General features: G+C 40.2%; 1 protein-coding gene across 1 annotated transcript; it reads left to right on the top strand.

Annotated features, from left to right (window-relative positions):
• Positions 1-2149: 2149 nt before the first annotated feature.
• On the top strand, positions 2150-16183 carry LOC311091180 (putative nuclease HARBI1). Its single transcript, XM_084126985.1, has 7 exons — positions 2150-2168; positions 2529-2556; positions 4842-4922; positions 15061-15163; positions 15431-15483; positions 15557-15921; positions 16056-16183. Exons 3-6 carry the CDS (start codon positions 4844-4846, stop codon positions 15916-15918), a joined length of 597 nt encoding a protein of 198 aa, XP_083983111.1. The 5' UTR covers positions 2150-2168; positions 2529-2556; positions 4842-4843; the 3' UTR covers positions 15919-15921; positions 16056-16183.
• The last annotated feature ends 848 nt before the right edge of the window (positions 16184-17031 follow it).

The raw sequence follows: 17031 nt of genomic DNA, 5'->3' as shown, positions 1-17031 counted from the left end.
ATGCAGTTAGCAGACATCGCTCCATGGCCAGTGCCATTGAGGAAAGATCTCCTCTCGCAGGCCGGGGGCTCGATTTGGCACCCACACCCGGAGTTGTGGTCCCTTCATGTGTGGGCGCTCAACGGATATCCGTTGATCTCGCAGAGGGAGTGATGAATACCATCACTCAGGCTAGAGCACCGTCGACTAGGCGGCTTTATGCCTCGAAGTGGTCGGTTTTCTCCGGCTGGTGTACAGCTCGGGGCCTATCACCCCTCGATTGTGAGGTGACGGAGGTTCTCTCCTTCCTACAGGAGCTGTTGGATAAGGGCAGATCCCCTTCCACGCTCAAAGTTTATGTGGCGGCTATTGCAGCGTTCTCTGGAACAACGCTAGGTCAGTCACTAGGAAGGAACGATTTAGTCATCCGCTTCCTCAGGCGAGCTAGGAGGCTGAATCCTCCCAGACCTCCTTCAGTCCCTATGTGGGACCTTTCTACGGTTTTGGCGGCCATGAAAGGTGCCCCTTTCGAGCCTATCCAATCTATTAGCCTCAAACATTTGTCTTTTAAAACAGTGTTTTTGATGGCTCTCGCTTCGGTGAAGCGCATAGGCGACCTGCACGCGCTCTCCGTGAGCCCAGCGTGCTTAGAGTTTGGACCTAATGACTCTAAAGTCATACTCAAACCTAGGCATGGTTATGTGCCAAAATCCCTCAACACGCCGTTTCGGGCTCGGGTTATCTCCCTGTCTGCCCTGCCGGGATCAAGTGAGGAAGGGGACTCAAGTTTTCTTTGCCCCATTAGGGCTTTAAGAGCTTACGTGTCCCGCTCTGCTGTCTTCAGACAGACTGAGCAGCTCTTTGTCTCGTTCAGTGGACGTTCCAAGGGAATGGCTGTTTCGAAACAGAGCCTATCCAGATGGATAGTTGACGCCATAGCGCTGGCTTACACTGTCAAGGGCCTCCAGTGCCCGTTGGGCGTTAGAGCGCACTCCACGAGAGGCGTCGCCTCTTCGTGGGCTTGGTCTAGCGGGATTTCCATACAGGACATATGTATGGCGGCAGGCTGGGCCTCGCCATCTACATTTATTAGGTTTTACAACCTAGAGGTTCCCGCCTTGCAGGCTAAGCTACCATCGGTGTAGTCGAATCAGCTGTCTAACTAGAACACTGAAATCGCATGCGCAGCGCGCTACCGACTGTTTTATGGGCAGAATTGTGTAAGACCCACATTTCCCACATTAGTTCAGGTTCCCCACCCTGTCTATGTGATGTCATATTCGCGTCTGCGGGATTCCCCTTTTGTCTCTAGACTCTCTCTGTGAGGTCATGTTTTGCGTCTGCGGACGCTACAATATAGGGAATTAAGGCCCCCCCCCCCTTATTCCCAGACTCTCTGTGAGTCTATCTGGTGATTATGCACTGTATACCTAGGTTAGCTTCCAGTGATCGGTGTTTTATCCCAGCACGCACGACAAAAACGCAGTACGAGAGGACTCTCGTAAGAGAACGTACTCGGTTACTAACGTAACCTCGGTTCTCTCTAGAAGAGGGAACGAGTACTGCGTTCTCTGCCGTGCGTACGGTTCACTCTGGTTCGCTTCGGCGATGAAAATCAAGTGAATCAGCCTTTTCGAGCTCCTTTTATAGAGGTTAGCCACACCCGTCTCGGCGGGAAGTGGCAAGGAGGGCGCGAAGTATGGAGGCAGATTAGTCTCAAATATAATTCACGCAAAAAACATGATTCACAAATGCGTAGACAATTTCACATGCATGAAACCTAATTCACGTACATACAAAAAAAATCCACGTGCGTGAAAAAAAAAATATATTCACAAAAAGCAATTCACATGCGCAAAATAAAATTATATAATCATAAAATACATTTCACAAATGCAAAACACAATTCGTAGATATACAACTGTGCACAAAAACCTTTGAATGTTTAAAATGTACGAGTGTATCCTTGCATTTGAATGTGCAAATCGTCATTCACGTACGAATCGCCTTAGATATGTGTGTGTGTGTTTTTGAGACTTTCCTGGCAGCATAACACTCGTAACACAGAGCAGTCGTACTCTTTAGCCAATCAGATTTAAGCTTATCAATCGACCAATCAGTATCACGTGAGGGCGGGCCTACCTACATGTTACGTCATCAGCTTTTGACCAGTTCATGGCTGAGCAGAGGTAAGTGCAGTTAATCGTTCATTTCTGTGTTAACTGAAGTTAAAGAAGTTTGAGATCAGTTGAAGCAATAGTTTATGAACTATTAACTGATGTAAGCAAGTGTTGTTGTAATCAGATGTCCCATATCGTGTCAAAAATGAAGAAGAATGATGCTTGTTTTGTTGTATTTTAGCTGAAGGTACAGACAGCTCTCACAGCTACAATCACGCTAATGATTGCAAAACAATCATCTGTGGTCAATACCCATCGAGATTGTTCTTTAAATAGTGAATAGACCTATTTTAATGAGCAGCCAGTGTTTTTTGCCATTTGTGTATGATGTTAAATTATTATTAACACTTGTTTCCCTGCATTTTTCAGGATTACTCACCTTTGGTGTGACATCTGGGTAACGTTAGCAGTCACGAACATCTTAATTCATGTTGTTTCTTTATTTTATACTTTTTTTTTTGTATTTATGTCTTAATTGGTAACACTTTATTAAAACGTTTCATTAGTTAACATGAACTAATAATGAACTGCACGTGAACAGCCTTTATTATTTTTTGTTAATGTTAACATTTACTAATACTTCATTAAAATCTTGTTAACATTAGTAAATGCACTGTAAACCAACAATGAACAGCTGTATTTTTAACTAACGTTAACAAAGATTAACAAACACAGCAACAAATGTATTGCTCATGGTTATTTAATACATTAACTAATGTTAACTTAGTTATTGTACCTTATTGTAGAGTGTTACCAATATATTCAACATGCATTTCCTTATGCTGTATTGTAATGTCAAGGTTTTTAAATAAGGTTTTTTATTGTCATCTTAACGTCTCACAGGACAATATTGTGAAGCATTAATTTTACTTTGCCTAGTAAAATAGGCAAATCTGATTTTATGCTGATAAGACAAAGGTACTTATCATAGAGAGGCAATTAAGATTATGCGACTAAGATTACTCAGTAAACTCTATTCAAATACCATCACTTAATTTCCCACATCCTCTGTCTGCACCTCTTGTACTATAGGGTTTTAGTACTTTAAATATCAGGACAAAATCTTATATGTCCTAACAGAGAGGTCTACTGATGACCGGACTGAACACAATTCATTTTTTAACTTTTCACTTGATGTATTGCACTTATATTTATATACTTTAAAAGCAAAGTACACTCTGACTGGATCTCACAACTCCTGAAGAGACGTATATTTCTCTGTACTGAATATTGTGCTTCACAGTTTAGACTGTCAGTTCATGATCTTCATATGTAACAGGAACATTAATCATGATCAAGTCATTTTATATATTTTATTCCCAAAGGATTCGGAAACTTTCAAATTAATAAAACGTGTACATCAGATTGAACTATGTCTGAATATTTTAATTCTTACAAGAACATTTAATAATGCATGCATAGCAAGGCTTTATTCCTAAAGCATGTACATATAGTCCGCAGGAGACAAATTAATACAGTAACAATGCATCACTTTCAACCACTTGTTGAAACAACAGTCAAAATGGATGGCTTGCAACATGACTGTTTTCAAAGAATTACAGTAGAAATGGTAAGATCACAGTACTGGTTGTCTGCAACTTCATACATCATCTGTCTTGGAAATCTGAAACAATAAAACTACATAATATATGCAGATCAAAACATGTCTCCTATATATGCACGTCATTACATACATTATCCTCAGTTGAATGTGTGGTGGACAGGACATGAAAATCCATCAATACTAAAAATAAATGTTTATATTCACATGTGGACTAAACAGCAGTTAATAAACTATTGCTTCAACTGATCTCTAACTTCTAAACAGAAATGAACGATTAACTGCACTTACCTCTGCTCAGCCATGAACTGGTCGAAAGCTGATGACGTAACATGTAGGTAGGCCCGCCCTCACGTGATACTGATTGGTCGATTGATAAGCTTAAATCTGATTGGCTAAAGAGTACGACTGCTCTGTGTTAGGAGTGTTATGCTGCCAGGAAAGTCTCAAAAACACACACACACACACATATCTAAGGCAATTCGTACGTGAATGACGATTTGCACATTCAAATGCAAGGATACACTCGTACATTTTAAACATTCAAAGGTTTTTGTGCACAGTTGTATATCTACGAATTATGTTTTGCATTTGTGAAATGTATTTTATGAGTATAATTTTATTTTGCGCATGTGAATTGCTTTTTGTGAATATATTTTTTTTCACGCACGTGGATTTTTTTTGTGTGTACGTGAATTAGGTTTCATGCATGTGAAATTGTCTACGCATTTGTGAATCATGTTTTTTGCGTGATTTATATTTGAGACTAATCTGCCTCCATAGCGAAGCGCCCTCATTGGCCTGACGTCACTTCAGGCCTCGCTCGATAGGCTTATGCAGTTGCCGCAGAGCAGCCAATGAGCGCGCAAGCTGTCTCGCCATAGCTGTGTACTGCTGCAACGCGCTTTACATATATGGAAAATTAAGGATAATTTTTTGCTTCAGTATTTCGTTAAAAAAGAGTTTTTCCCGTAGCGTTTTTACAAAAACGCAGTACTCGTTCCCTCTTCTAGAGAGAACCGAAGTTACGTTAGTAACCGAGTACGTTTTATTACAAGTCTCACAGATGAAAGGCATACCTGTCAAGCATGGCGTGTTGTCTCTTTTTGCTTTGTCTGTAGGTATGCCAGTTAATGGAGGCTGTTGGGCACCGCTGGTCGATTATCTACCCGAAACGTCACTCCACGAGGACCCCTCCACAGGTTAAGCTTCCGGAGTAATTTATTTTATATATATTTTTTATATTATTATTTTTAAGCAATTTTAATATTTTGAAAGCTTAACCATAACTCATAAACTTTATACTTGTTACTGGAGGAGGAGAAATGTCTGTGAAAATAAGTTATATAGTTACAGTCACAGTTATCATTTAATGACATTGTTGTCATCTTGTCAAAGGTCGCCAATGAAAATTTGTCATAGATTTCACCATCTACATTAACACTAGTTATAACTGAGATAATAATTGAGATGTGTAGATTCCGCCAACACGTCTGTTATAGAAGATATCGACAGCTCATTAATTTTAAAAGAGGAACAGAGAACTGCGATCAAGGCATTTGTCGATCGGAAAGATGAACGAAGAACATACGTCACCTACTCCGTTGCTCTGATTGGTTGTTGGTCTATCCAATTAAGTGCATAGGCATTTTCTTTCCTGGTTCGGTTGAAACACGCCACTTAATCACAGCCCACTGGAGCAGTATCAGACTCATATTCTGACTAGAATCTGATTATGACGACGTCAGGCAAAGGGTTATCCACAATCATAATCCAAATCCAGGCAAGGGTCATACACAAACAAACAAACAATAACAGATAAGGGCTGAGGCAAAGAGAGAAATCTGAGGGGACAGGCACAGAATCAAGAAAACCAGGAGATGGGAGAGACAAGATACAAACAAGCTCAGAAATGCAGTGAGACACATACAGTACACAAGACTTCACAGGGAATGTTCTTCTTCTTCTTCTTTGGATTTTAACGGCAGCTTGCATCCTTGACGTTGCATTACTGCCATCTTCTGGTTCTAGTTATTTTCCATATTTTTAGTCATCATATTCTTGTCATTAGTCCCGATTTTGTCAGAAAACAAATCAAATATTTAATTCCTTGTTCACTCTTACTGCAGTCCATTATACTCTTTACTCCATGTCCTATTAGTCCTATTTTTTCCATGTCTTTAATCATAACTATTCTCTGTAATTCATATTTTGAACAATTAATTAACACATGTTCTACAGTCTCAGGTATTTGACATTGATCACAAAACCCAGTTGGATGTTTCCCCATTATATGCAGAGTACTATTTAATTTATTATGCCCTATTCTTAATCTGGTTACAATAGTTTCTTCTCTCCTGTTTCCTCTCTTATTTTCTACATTGCCAACTCTTCTTTTAATTGAGTATAGATGTCTTCCTTTAATTTCTTGGTCCCACCTTTGTTGCCATTTTTTCGTAATTTCTCCCCACACTATACTCTTTCCTTCTGATCTTGAAAGACTGATGACTGCTTCTATATTCTCTTTTTGAAGTGCTTCCTTAGCAATTTTATCTACCTTTTCATTTCCTATAATACCCATATGTGCTGGGACCCACATAAATATAACGTCATCACCTTTATTCTTTATTTTTAAATAGATAGCCATAATATCATAAAACAACTCCTGATGATTCTTGACCATACCGGTCTTAAGACTCTGCAGTACAGAAACAGAGTCGCTGCAAATTAAAGTTTGGTTTAACTTAGTGCTTTCTATCCATTCTAATGCCATCAAAATGGCAAACATCTCAACAGCATATACACTTAAATGATCTGAAGTTCTCCTGTTCATCTCAATCGTCTGGCTGGGAACTACAATTGCAGCACCTGTAACTCCGGTTATTGGGTCTTTGGATCCATCTGTAAAAACTTGCTTAAAATTACTATATTTTTGGTTCACATGTCTATAAAATTCACTCACCAAATCAACTTGATTATTTACTATTTTGGTCTGCAATACCTCTAAATCCACTATTGGAGTTTCAAACTTCCAGATAGGGATATTGGGCCATACCACAGTTTTACAAAACTCCTTTCCATATACTCCCAAGTCACGTGCCGCGTCATCTCCTGTCCAACCAAAACTACATTTTTTCCCCTTTCCCTTTTCCCAACTATCTTGTAATACTCTTTTGGTTGGGTGACTATCTATTTGTCCCCTTAAATTAATCCAGTAATTTACAAGCAACTGCTTCCGTCTTAGACTCAAAGGCATTTCTCCTGCCTCTACCTGCAGTGAGCACACTGGTGATGTTCTCATGGCTCCGAGACATAATCTCAGTGCCTGTGCCTGAAGATTGTCCAACCTTGCTAACACTGATTTTGCTGCTGATCCAAATGCCTGACTCCCATAATCCAACCTAGATCTTACTAGTGATATATATATATATCTTAATGACTTAAAGTCTGCTCCCCACTCCACTCCTGTAAGACACCTCATAATATTTATTACTTTTTTACATTTATCCTCTACTTGTTTAATGTGTGCTCTCCATGTTAATCGTGAATCAAACCACACCCCCAAAAAACGAAAACTTTCAACTCTTTCCAGATTATTCCTGTATAACTTCAATTTAATATCTTTATTTTTCTTTCCAGAGAAGAGCATCACTTTTGATTTTTCAGCAGAAAACTTAAAACCCCATTCCATTCCCCACATTTCAACCTGGTTTATTCCTTCCTGTATTTTCTTAACTACATATTCCAAATTTTTCCCACGTTTCCAAAGCGCCCCATCATCTGCAAACAATGATCTATTCATGCCATTATGTACATTCTTAAATATATCATTTATCATAATGGAAAAAAGTGTAGGACTTATAACACTCCCTTGCGGTGTTCCATTTTCTACTTTGTGTTTATTTGAAATATCTGTTCCTATTTTAACTTGAATCGATCTTCCTTTTAGGAAATCTAAAATCCAATTAAAAACTTTACCTCTTACTCCTATTTTGTGCAATTTAATCATTAATCCCTCTCTCCATAACATATCATACGCCTTCTCAACGTCAAAAAATACTGCTACCACAGATTCTTTACTTATTTGAGCTTTCCTAATATCGTCTTCTAAACACAACACTGCATCCATTGTACCCCTTCCTCTCCTAAACCCACTTTGAAATTCCGTTACCAAACCCTTTTTTTCCAAAAAATACATTAATCTTTCAGTTACCATTCTTTCCATTAATTTGCAAATATGCGACGTTAATGCTATAGGCCTATAATTTGTTGGCTTACTAGCATCTTTTCCTGGCTTCCTTATCGGGATAATTATTGCTTCTTTCCAACTTTCAGGAATTCTTCCTCCTTCCCATATCTTATTAAATAGCATTAGCAATTTTTCCTTACTTTCTATACTTAAATGTTTTAACATAGTATAGCTTATTTCATCTTTTCCTGGTGCAGTGTTTCTAGTTTTAGCTAAAGCTCTTTCAACTTCTCCTATATTAAAAGGTTTATTTAGATCGTCCTCAAAGATTTCCTTTTTGTTTAAAATTTCCATGTTCTTAGATTTGGTGCTCTCTCTACCTCTCCTTCCCTCCACTGACAAATTATTTGAACTGTGTATACTAACAAATGCATCTACCAACATCTCTGCTTTTCCTTTGTTAGTAACAGCATCTTTATGTCCATCATTTAACACAGGATAATTCCACTCCCTTACATCCCCACTCATCTTTTTAATCATCCCCCAAACTTCTCCTATCTGAGTAGTACTTCCAATTAAACTACAAAACTCCCTCCAATATATCCGCTTTGTTTGCCTGATTGTTCTTCTTACAACTGCCTGTGCTTGTTTATACTGTATCATATGTTGGAAATTATGAGTTCTTTTCAATAACTTGAAGGCTTTATTTCTGGTTTTTACTGCAGTTTTACAATTCTCATTCCACCATGGTACTGACTTCCTCCTTTTTATACCTTTACTTTTAGGTATAGTTTCTATTGCTGCTAATAATATTCCTTGTTTTACTTCATTATTTAATAACTCTATATCTATATAGTTAACAACTTGACTTAAATATTTATCACTTTTTGCTTGAAATGTTTCCCAATCAGCTTTTTCAAATACCCAATTCCCTCCTCTTCCATCTATTTGTTCCACTACAGAGATATTAATCTCACATATAACCGGATAATGATCACTCCCTATTGTCCCATCTTTATGTACTCTCCAATCACAAACTGATGCCAAATTATTTGATACCAAAGTAAGATCGAGAGCTGATTCCTTTCCTGTCCTAATATCAATCCGTGTCTTATTTCCATCATTTAGACACACTAATTCCCTTTCTTCCAATAACTCTTCCAATACTACACCATTATTATCAGTTTTTTTACATCCCCACAATGTGCTGTGTGCATTAAAATCCCCACACCATACCATACTGTTCTCACACTGTCCCCCTATTTCTAAAAGTTTGTTTATTTCAAGCTTTTTACATGGATTATAGTAATTTACGATTGATAATTTTGATTTTCCTCCCCAAATTTCTATTCCCACATATTCTTGTTCACTTTCCACTCTTGTAACTCTATAAGGAATTCCCTGCTTAACAAATGTAGCACACCCTCCACCTCCTCCCTCTTTCCTGTCTTGTCTAATTGCTATATATCCATTTAAAACAAAATCCAAATTAGGCTTTAGCCAAGTTTCTTGAACACATATTACTTCTGGTTTTTCCTCTCTGCTGTCTATAAATTGTTTAAAATCTTGTCCATTTGCAATTAGGCTTCTGGCATTCCATTGAAGAATTAGCATAATTAATATTATTAACCCACCCATGTTGGATCTTGACTTGACTGCATATTAAGCTCATCTCTTACTTCTTCCCATTTTAATCCTACTAACTCCAAATGATGTACTGCCGCTTTAACTATGATTTGAATCCTTTCAGTTTTAGATTTAATCTCAGATGTTGCATTTATTACCCCTGCTATAAAGGTAACTAACTTCTTCTTTTCTTCCCAAATCTTCCTCCATTCTTTCTGCTCACCTCCATTTTTTTTCCTTTATCATACTCTTCATCCACATCCTTCTTTTTTCCCTCACTTCTCTTGATAGCATCAGCATATGAAATTTTTTCCTTCACCTTAATTTGTTGTACTTCCACCTCTCGTTTCATTACTTCACATCCCCAGAAAGCAACACTATGATTGCCTCCACAATTGCAGCACTTTGGTTTAACACCTTCTCCACACTTCCCATAGTCGTGATCTCCTCCACATCTAGCACATCTTCTTTGCTTTTTACATCCCCTTGCCACATGACCAAATTCCTGGCAGTTATAACATCTCATAGGCTTAGTTATGAATTCTCTTATGTTATATTTAATATAACCAAAGTATACCTCTTTAGGGAGGTCCTTACAATCAAATTCAATCAGAACAGATTCCGTTTCCTTTTTGTCAATTCCTCTTGTCATTCTTTTAGCAGATTTAACTGATCCAGTTCTCACCCTCAAATTCTCTACGATCTCCTTCATACCCACCATAAGAGGAACTCCTGCCATGATTCCTTTACAACTCTCGTCCTTTTCTCCTCCAACTCTAACCACTTTTGTTACTTTTATTTTTCCCACAGTGCTCATTCTCTTTGCCTTCTCTATCTGTTTTTCAGAGCTACATCCAATAAGTAAGTTTCCATCTCCCAGTACTCTTGCATATTTTACTTCTCCTATTTGTGCTTTAATGACTTTAGTCAGTTTTAACGGGTCAGTTTTCTTTACTCCCCCTTCTCCCTCAAAACGTACTACTACATTAAACAATTCTGATCTCAAATCATTTACCTCAACTTCTCTTCCCTCACTTTCCGTTCCACCCAAACTTTCTGAGTCATTTTTCTTTCTTTTATGTCTAGGCAATTTATTAGTTCTAGGTCCCCTTATCACCTCCTCCCATTCACTTTCCTCTTCTTGATCTCTACATTCCATGCTGTTTTCATATACTGACTCTCTTTCTGTCATCCTGAAAAGTTTGATATTATTTAGTCAATGAAAAGTAGAGGAGGAGCACCGCTACCGGACCTATACAGGCCGTCGGCCGGTACTCCCACACTCCTCTCCACTAACGACCTACCGTTTACCAAGTCAAAAGGTCCTCAGTTCAGTGTCCAATAATGAATCCAATAAATCAGTTCCAACTAATCCTTATAGTCAGATCGCTATCTGCAATTCTAAAAACCAGAAATGAAATATGTCAACAGTCCAGCCCAGTCCAACAGTCCACCCAAACAGAACTTCCAAAAGCAGTCGAGTCCCCCGTCCGCTCGGCTCGTGCCCAACTTTCCGCAGTTGTTTCTCTGTCATTCACAGGGAATGAATGTGAAAACCAGGCTAATATAGTGTGAGTTAAACAAGGTAATGAGACACAGCTGAAAACAATGAGCGCTCATAAGTCCAGGCAGAGAATTATGGGTGATGTAGTTTGTGAGGGAATGACAATAGGCTTGTTTGAGATGAGCAAAATCTGCGCAGAACCGATCACCGGTGATCAGCGCGAGATGCATGCCGGTTAGAAATGTGTCCGAGTGCGGTCCGCCTTGCTCTGATGTCATGCTGACGTATGTCAAAACACTCTCACGAACGCAAGGTGGACGTGTCGGATTCTGCAGATGAGCGCAGTTGCTCTCCACTGACTGCGCTGATCAAAAGCATGATGGGAAACGACTTACTGACGACACAGCTTAATGCTCATTGGCTTAAACAACCATGATGTATTGTTCTCTTTTAAAAATATATATTTTAAAACTCTGATATCATGTTTTATGTGTATACGTTATGTGTGAATATTCCCAAACTATCTGACAGTGCGATCTCTATGGCTTATGCATTGTAATTTTTATTTAAAAAGAAAACGCATATGTCTGTATTAAAGAAAAAATTACTGATAAACATGTATTTGGAATGGAATTAAATAAGTACTTTGGGTGTCTTGTTCATTATTTATTTTCATATAAAAGCAACAGAACTTAAATTACATCCAGTTTATTAGCAACTCTGTGCATGAGCGTGAATCCCACAATATCCATCTTTGATCTCGCAGGTGTCAGATTCACTGCGAGAAGAGAGAACTGTCCGGTGTGGTGAACAAATGAGTCCTGTTGAAGAGATGAGTCCGAGCTCATTCCTCCTCTCACTGCAGCTGCCTACTCTCACATACATTTCAGGCGAGGCTAGGCACATCTCAAACAAGCCTAATATTCTGATGTGGAGTGCCCTCTGGTGGCTCTCAAGGGCACTCCAGCTGTTGATCGTTACACCTGCACAAATGCAAAGGTCACCCACAGGAAATAGGCTTGTTCGAGATGTGCCTAGCAAGCATGCCGCACAAGCCCTGAAAAGTGAAGCCAAAACGTCTCTATCGCCCCCTGGCGACTGGTCCTAGTATAGGTCATAAACCCCGCCTCCCCGTGTTATTCAACGGGACGTGAGACCAACTAAACAATTAAATTACACTTCAAATATCTTTTTTCCAAAGGTGGTTTCTTTCATTTGCTGTCATTTTTATCACGCTGATGTAAGTTCAAGTGTTTGTTTCAAAAATAAGTTGTTTTTTAGTTAGTTACGTGATGCTATAAAAACAGGGTGTAACATCATGATTGACAGGTTCTCTGAGCGAAGTATTTACTGAAGCACCAACGGACATTTTTTTCGGGATCTTCGGAGGACTGAGGAGATTGTATTTACTTTATTTTAACAAGCCTCTTGCCGTACTGCAATCAATTTTTAAAAAAGTGCACTCAGGGAGAGTGCATTCTGCAAGAGTGAGGGCGGAGCATAGACAGTAAAAGAAATGGACACAGCGACCCCATTGGATTCAACGGAGAAAAGTGAAGTAAATTAGAAGCACTTAGAGCAGGAGAAACTTTTGCTAAGTATTTATTATTTAATTATTTTGTCATTTTTGCCTCCACGTCCCCCCGATTGCCCGCGAGCTTCTCCTCCTGTCCATACGGTAATTTCTCTACTGTGCGACAGAGAGTCGCATGGTTATGACGCAATCGCTAGCCTATTTTTACAAAAACTGCTTCTACGGGGCCATAATGTAAGATACAAGATAAAAGGAGTCTTTTATACATTTTCGTGTTTCTTTAGAAATAAATAATGGACATGGACAATGGAGTCTTTAAACGCCTCAGATGTAAAGTTATTCGCTGTCAAAGTGACGCCAAAATGAATGGGACTCAATGGAATGCTAACAGCAGGTGATGGTCTGCTAATCAATGGCAGCCCCCGGGGAAGCTTCAGTTTTTTCTGAAAGATTACCCCCCTGGGGCGGAGCGTTGATTTTGCGGCTTTACTTCCTGCTTACTACTGCGCAGGTCTGGTCCCGATATCGCTACTTCGCAGACTCAAGTTCCAAGATGTCAGCGCCATATCGGGACACTGGCGGCTTTAAGTTCTCACCAATGGAAGAGAGCGAAGGGGCGTTGTCCATCTTTTTTTACAGTCTATGGTGCCTAGCCTCGCCTGAAATGTATGCGAGAGTAGGCGGCTGCAGTGAGGGGAGGAGAGAAAAAAGCGCAGGCAAGACGGACAGTTCTCTCTTCTCTCAGTGGATCTGACACCTGTGAGATCAAAGATGGATATTGCGGGATTCACGCTCGTGCACAGTGTTGCTAATAAACTGGATGTAATTTAAGTTCTGTTGCTTTTATATGAAAATAATTATGAACAAGACACCCATTTAATAACATACCAAAGACGTGTTTATCAATAATTTTTACTTTAATTACAGACATGTTTTATATATATTTGTATAAATATGACAACAATCAAATAACCCATAGATCACACTGTCAGAGAGTTTGGGAATACTAACACATAATTTATACACATAAAAACATGAGATCAGAGTTTTAAAATCAAACAGTTTAAAAGAGAACAATACATCACGGTTGTTTAAACCAATGAGCATTAAGCTGTGTCTTCAGCAATTCGTTTCCCATCATGCTTTTGATCAGCGCAATCGGTGGAGAGCAACTGCGCTCGACTGCAGAATTCGACACGTTTTTTGCGAGTTTTTTTTTTTTTTTTTTTTTACATGCGTCAGCATGACATCAGAGCAAGGCGGACTGCACCATAGATATCATATAATAAAGGCTAGATGTCTCATCCGCGCTTCTGGCCAGTGGAGGTCCACCGTCCGCACACGGCGGCCATCTTGCCACAGGGAGCTCGCTCACTCGTAACATTGTGTTTTAATGGTGCATGTACTTTTAAATAACCATAACTTGCTCAATTTTCTACCGATTTTCAAACTGTTTGGTTTATTATAAACGTCAGAGATGTAGTAATGACACTGCATACATATGACACTGCATACATCAAGATTTCAGCGAGATAAGAGGATTTGTGTTCGTGCTGATCACTCACCTTACTTCAGATACCACAGAGCTCGCCAGAAAGCTTCCCTGTGACAAGATGGCCGCCGGTGATGCCGTTCGAGACTCTGCCTTAAGACATCTAGCCTTATATGGATATCTATGGACTGCACTAGGACACATTTCTAACCGGCATGCATCTCGCGCTGATCACCGGTGATCGGCTCTGCGCAGATTTTGCTCATCTCAAACAAGCCTAATAACTAAAGGGGGCGGGTCTTAATTGCGAACTCAATTGGGACACAGCTTCTCTGTGCTCCTGAGTGCTGACTGAGTCATCTCACCTGGGGCCTCATGTATCAACACTGCGTACGCACAAAAACACGGCGTACGCCAGCTTTCACGTTCACGGTCAGATGTACTAACAGTGAAATTAACGTAAGAATGTGCGTTCCTCCACGTAAACTTCATGCCTGGCGTACGTACATTTGTCGTGATTTTTGTCCGTTGGCGACTCATAGAGGCAATAAAGTGAAGTGGCAAACATTACATTACGAATTGTTCTATCGCACCACCAGCTGTCAGATATTGCTTATAATTTGTAATTGATAAATTATTTGACATATTATTGTCACACGAGTCTTACTAAAATATTCTATTAATTATGCAATTAAGTAAGAACATATATAAAGCATGTGCAAATTGATAGCCTACAACCCATCTAGCAATGGCAGTGTTGGCTTTATTAGAGGACATTTTCAATGGACGAATCCGGAGAGAACGAGTTTTTAGGGACCACAATGATTTTCTGGCCCACGATGATGACTGGCTTATCAGCCGTTTCAGATTTCCAAGGGCTATACTCTTGGAGCTCTGCGCTGAGTTGGGTCCGAATTTGGAAAGAGAGACAGTGAGGAGCCACGCATTACCCGTTCCTTTACAGGTGCTTACTACACTTGGTTTCCTGGCAACAGGTTCTTTCCAAAGAGAACTGGCAGACCGCTCAGGAATAAGCCAGTCGTGTTTGAGCCGTGCAATGCCAGCTGTATGGGACGGGATCATCCGCTTGTCTACCAGGTATATAACGTTCCCATACGATGCAGGTGACCAGCCAAATATTAAAGCGCAATTTGCAGCGATAGCCGGTTTTCATAATGTAATCGGAGCGATCGACTGCACACATATTGCTATAAAGGCGCCATCTGAAGAAGAATTTGCATATGTGAATCGGAAACATTTTCATTCAATAAATGTGCAGATTATATGTGATGCACAAATGCGCCTAACAAATATTGTGGCAAGGTGGCCTGGGTCAACCCATGATTCATATATCCTTACAAACAGCATGGTTGGCATGAGACTCCAAGCTGGCAGGGTGCGCGATGGGTGGCTACTTGGTAAGTTATTTAAATGTATGGTTCTATCTAAAAGTTAAATTTTTGTGTGTGTAATTATTCAACTACCCATCAGGAGACAGTGGTTATCCACTAAAGACGTGGCTGTTAACCCCCCTCACCAACCCACAAACTGACCGAGAGCGCAGATACAATGATGTCCATTCTCGCACTCGGTCAGTTGTGGAGCGGGCGATTGGGCAGCTGAAAAGTCGGTGGCGCTGCCTTGACAGGACCGGGGGGATGCTGTTATACCGCCCTGACAAGGTTTGCCGCATCATACTGGCCTGTGGAGTGCTGCACAATGTCGCGCACAGGCATGGCATACCCCTTGGTGAGGTGGGGGCACCGCCAGATGACCCTGACCCAGGACCAGTATATGTGCAGCACAATCAACAAGCCATTCAGGCCCGTCAACGTGTAATTGCGACAATATAAATGGTACTCAGACACAAAGTTCATTTTTTGACCAATTCCTTTAATGAATGGTTTATTTCTGTGAGTGCGTCAGTGACATTTTTCAGGTGACTGTTAATTTCTCCAATGGCCCTAACAATTTGCTGTTGTGACTCCAGAACAGCATGCGTCAAGACGCGGCCAGATGGACGGGGTTCAGCACTGGGGGGAGCATTAGAGACACCGGAGACGCTGGACTGAATGGGCTCTGGCTGCTCGGGTGGTGCGGACTCTGAGTGCGTGCCAGTGGACGTTCCTGCTGTTGTTCCTGCGGTTCCTAAGTCCAAATAAACACAGGCACATGTTAACTGTAATTTGAGTCAGTTCCTTATTAATGGGTACACGCATTTGCAATAAAAGCAGTGGATACGTAAAATCTCTGGTGTACTTTTTGCCACATTGCATGCATTTTAAAATTAAATGGTGGCTGGTAGGCTATATGTATCAAAGTTAAGGAAATACATTTTAAATTAGTCACCTTGCTGGCAGTCCTGTAGTATATCCGAGTCTCCCACATCAACGGATACGATTCCAGAGATTAACGTGTCTCCTACAATAGAGGCAACTCTCTGATCAAAGGGTGCAAGTTCATCGGCCCCTGTACCACCGCCTGTTCTGCCCACACTTTGTCGGTGCGCAGCAGTTCTCCGCTTAACTTCCACCTTTATGTCAGACCATTTCTTCTTCAGTTCATTTACGGTGCGACTCTCAGATCCCACCGCGTTAACGGCATCAGACAAACTCTCCCACTCTTTTTTCTTTCTTTTATTATTAATTCCAGAGGACAAAGTTCCAAATAAAATATTTTTTCTTGTTTCTACCTCTGATAGTAGCACCTCTAATTCATTTTCAGTGAAATTTCGTTTCTTGCTTGCTTTAGCCATGTTCTTGCAGGTTTCTTTTCCAAACTGGACTAATTACCATATTTAAATTAATTTAATTGAGGGAGGAGACAGGGTGTGGTGTTGTGCTCGTGCATGTGCGCTCAATTTCGCGTTAATTGGGATGTACAAAGAAAATGTATGTGGAATGCTGCGTACGCAGAGATTCATACATCTGATTTTTTTGGTGCGTACGCACATTTACAGCTTTCTC

This window comes from Abramis brama (assembly GCF_963993115.1).
Source record: "Abramis brama genome assembly, chromosome: 10".
Classification (NCBI taxonomy): Eukaryota; Metazoa; Chordata; class Actinopteri; order Cypriniformes; family Leuciscidae; genus Abramis; species Abramis brama.
The sequence above is the reverse complement of the archived record's forward strand: the minus strand, read 5'-3'. Positions and strand labels throughout refer to the sequence as shown.

Bases quoted from the DNA above. Each gene is read 5' to 3' on its own strand.
- LOC311091180 (XM_084126985.1), top strand. From the start codon at position 4,844: ATGCCAGTTAATGGAGGCTGTTGGGCACCGCTGGTCGATTATCTACCC. The intron at 4,923-15,060 runs GTTAAGCTTCCG...TCCTGGCAACAG, and splicing joins CCACGAGGACCCCTCCACAG to GTTCTTTCCAAAGAGAACTG. The intron at 15,484-15,556 runs GTAAGTTATTTA...ACTACCCATCAG, and splicing joins GCGCGATGGGTGGCTACTTG to GAGACAGTGGTTATCCACTA.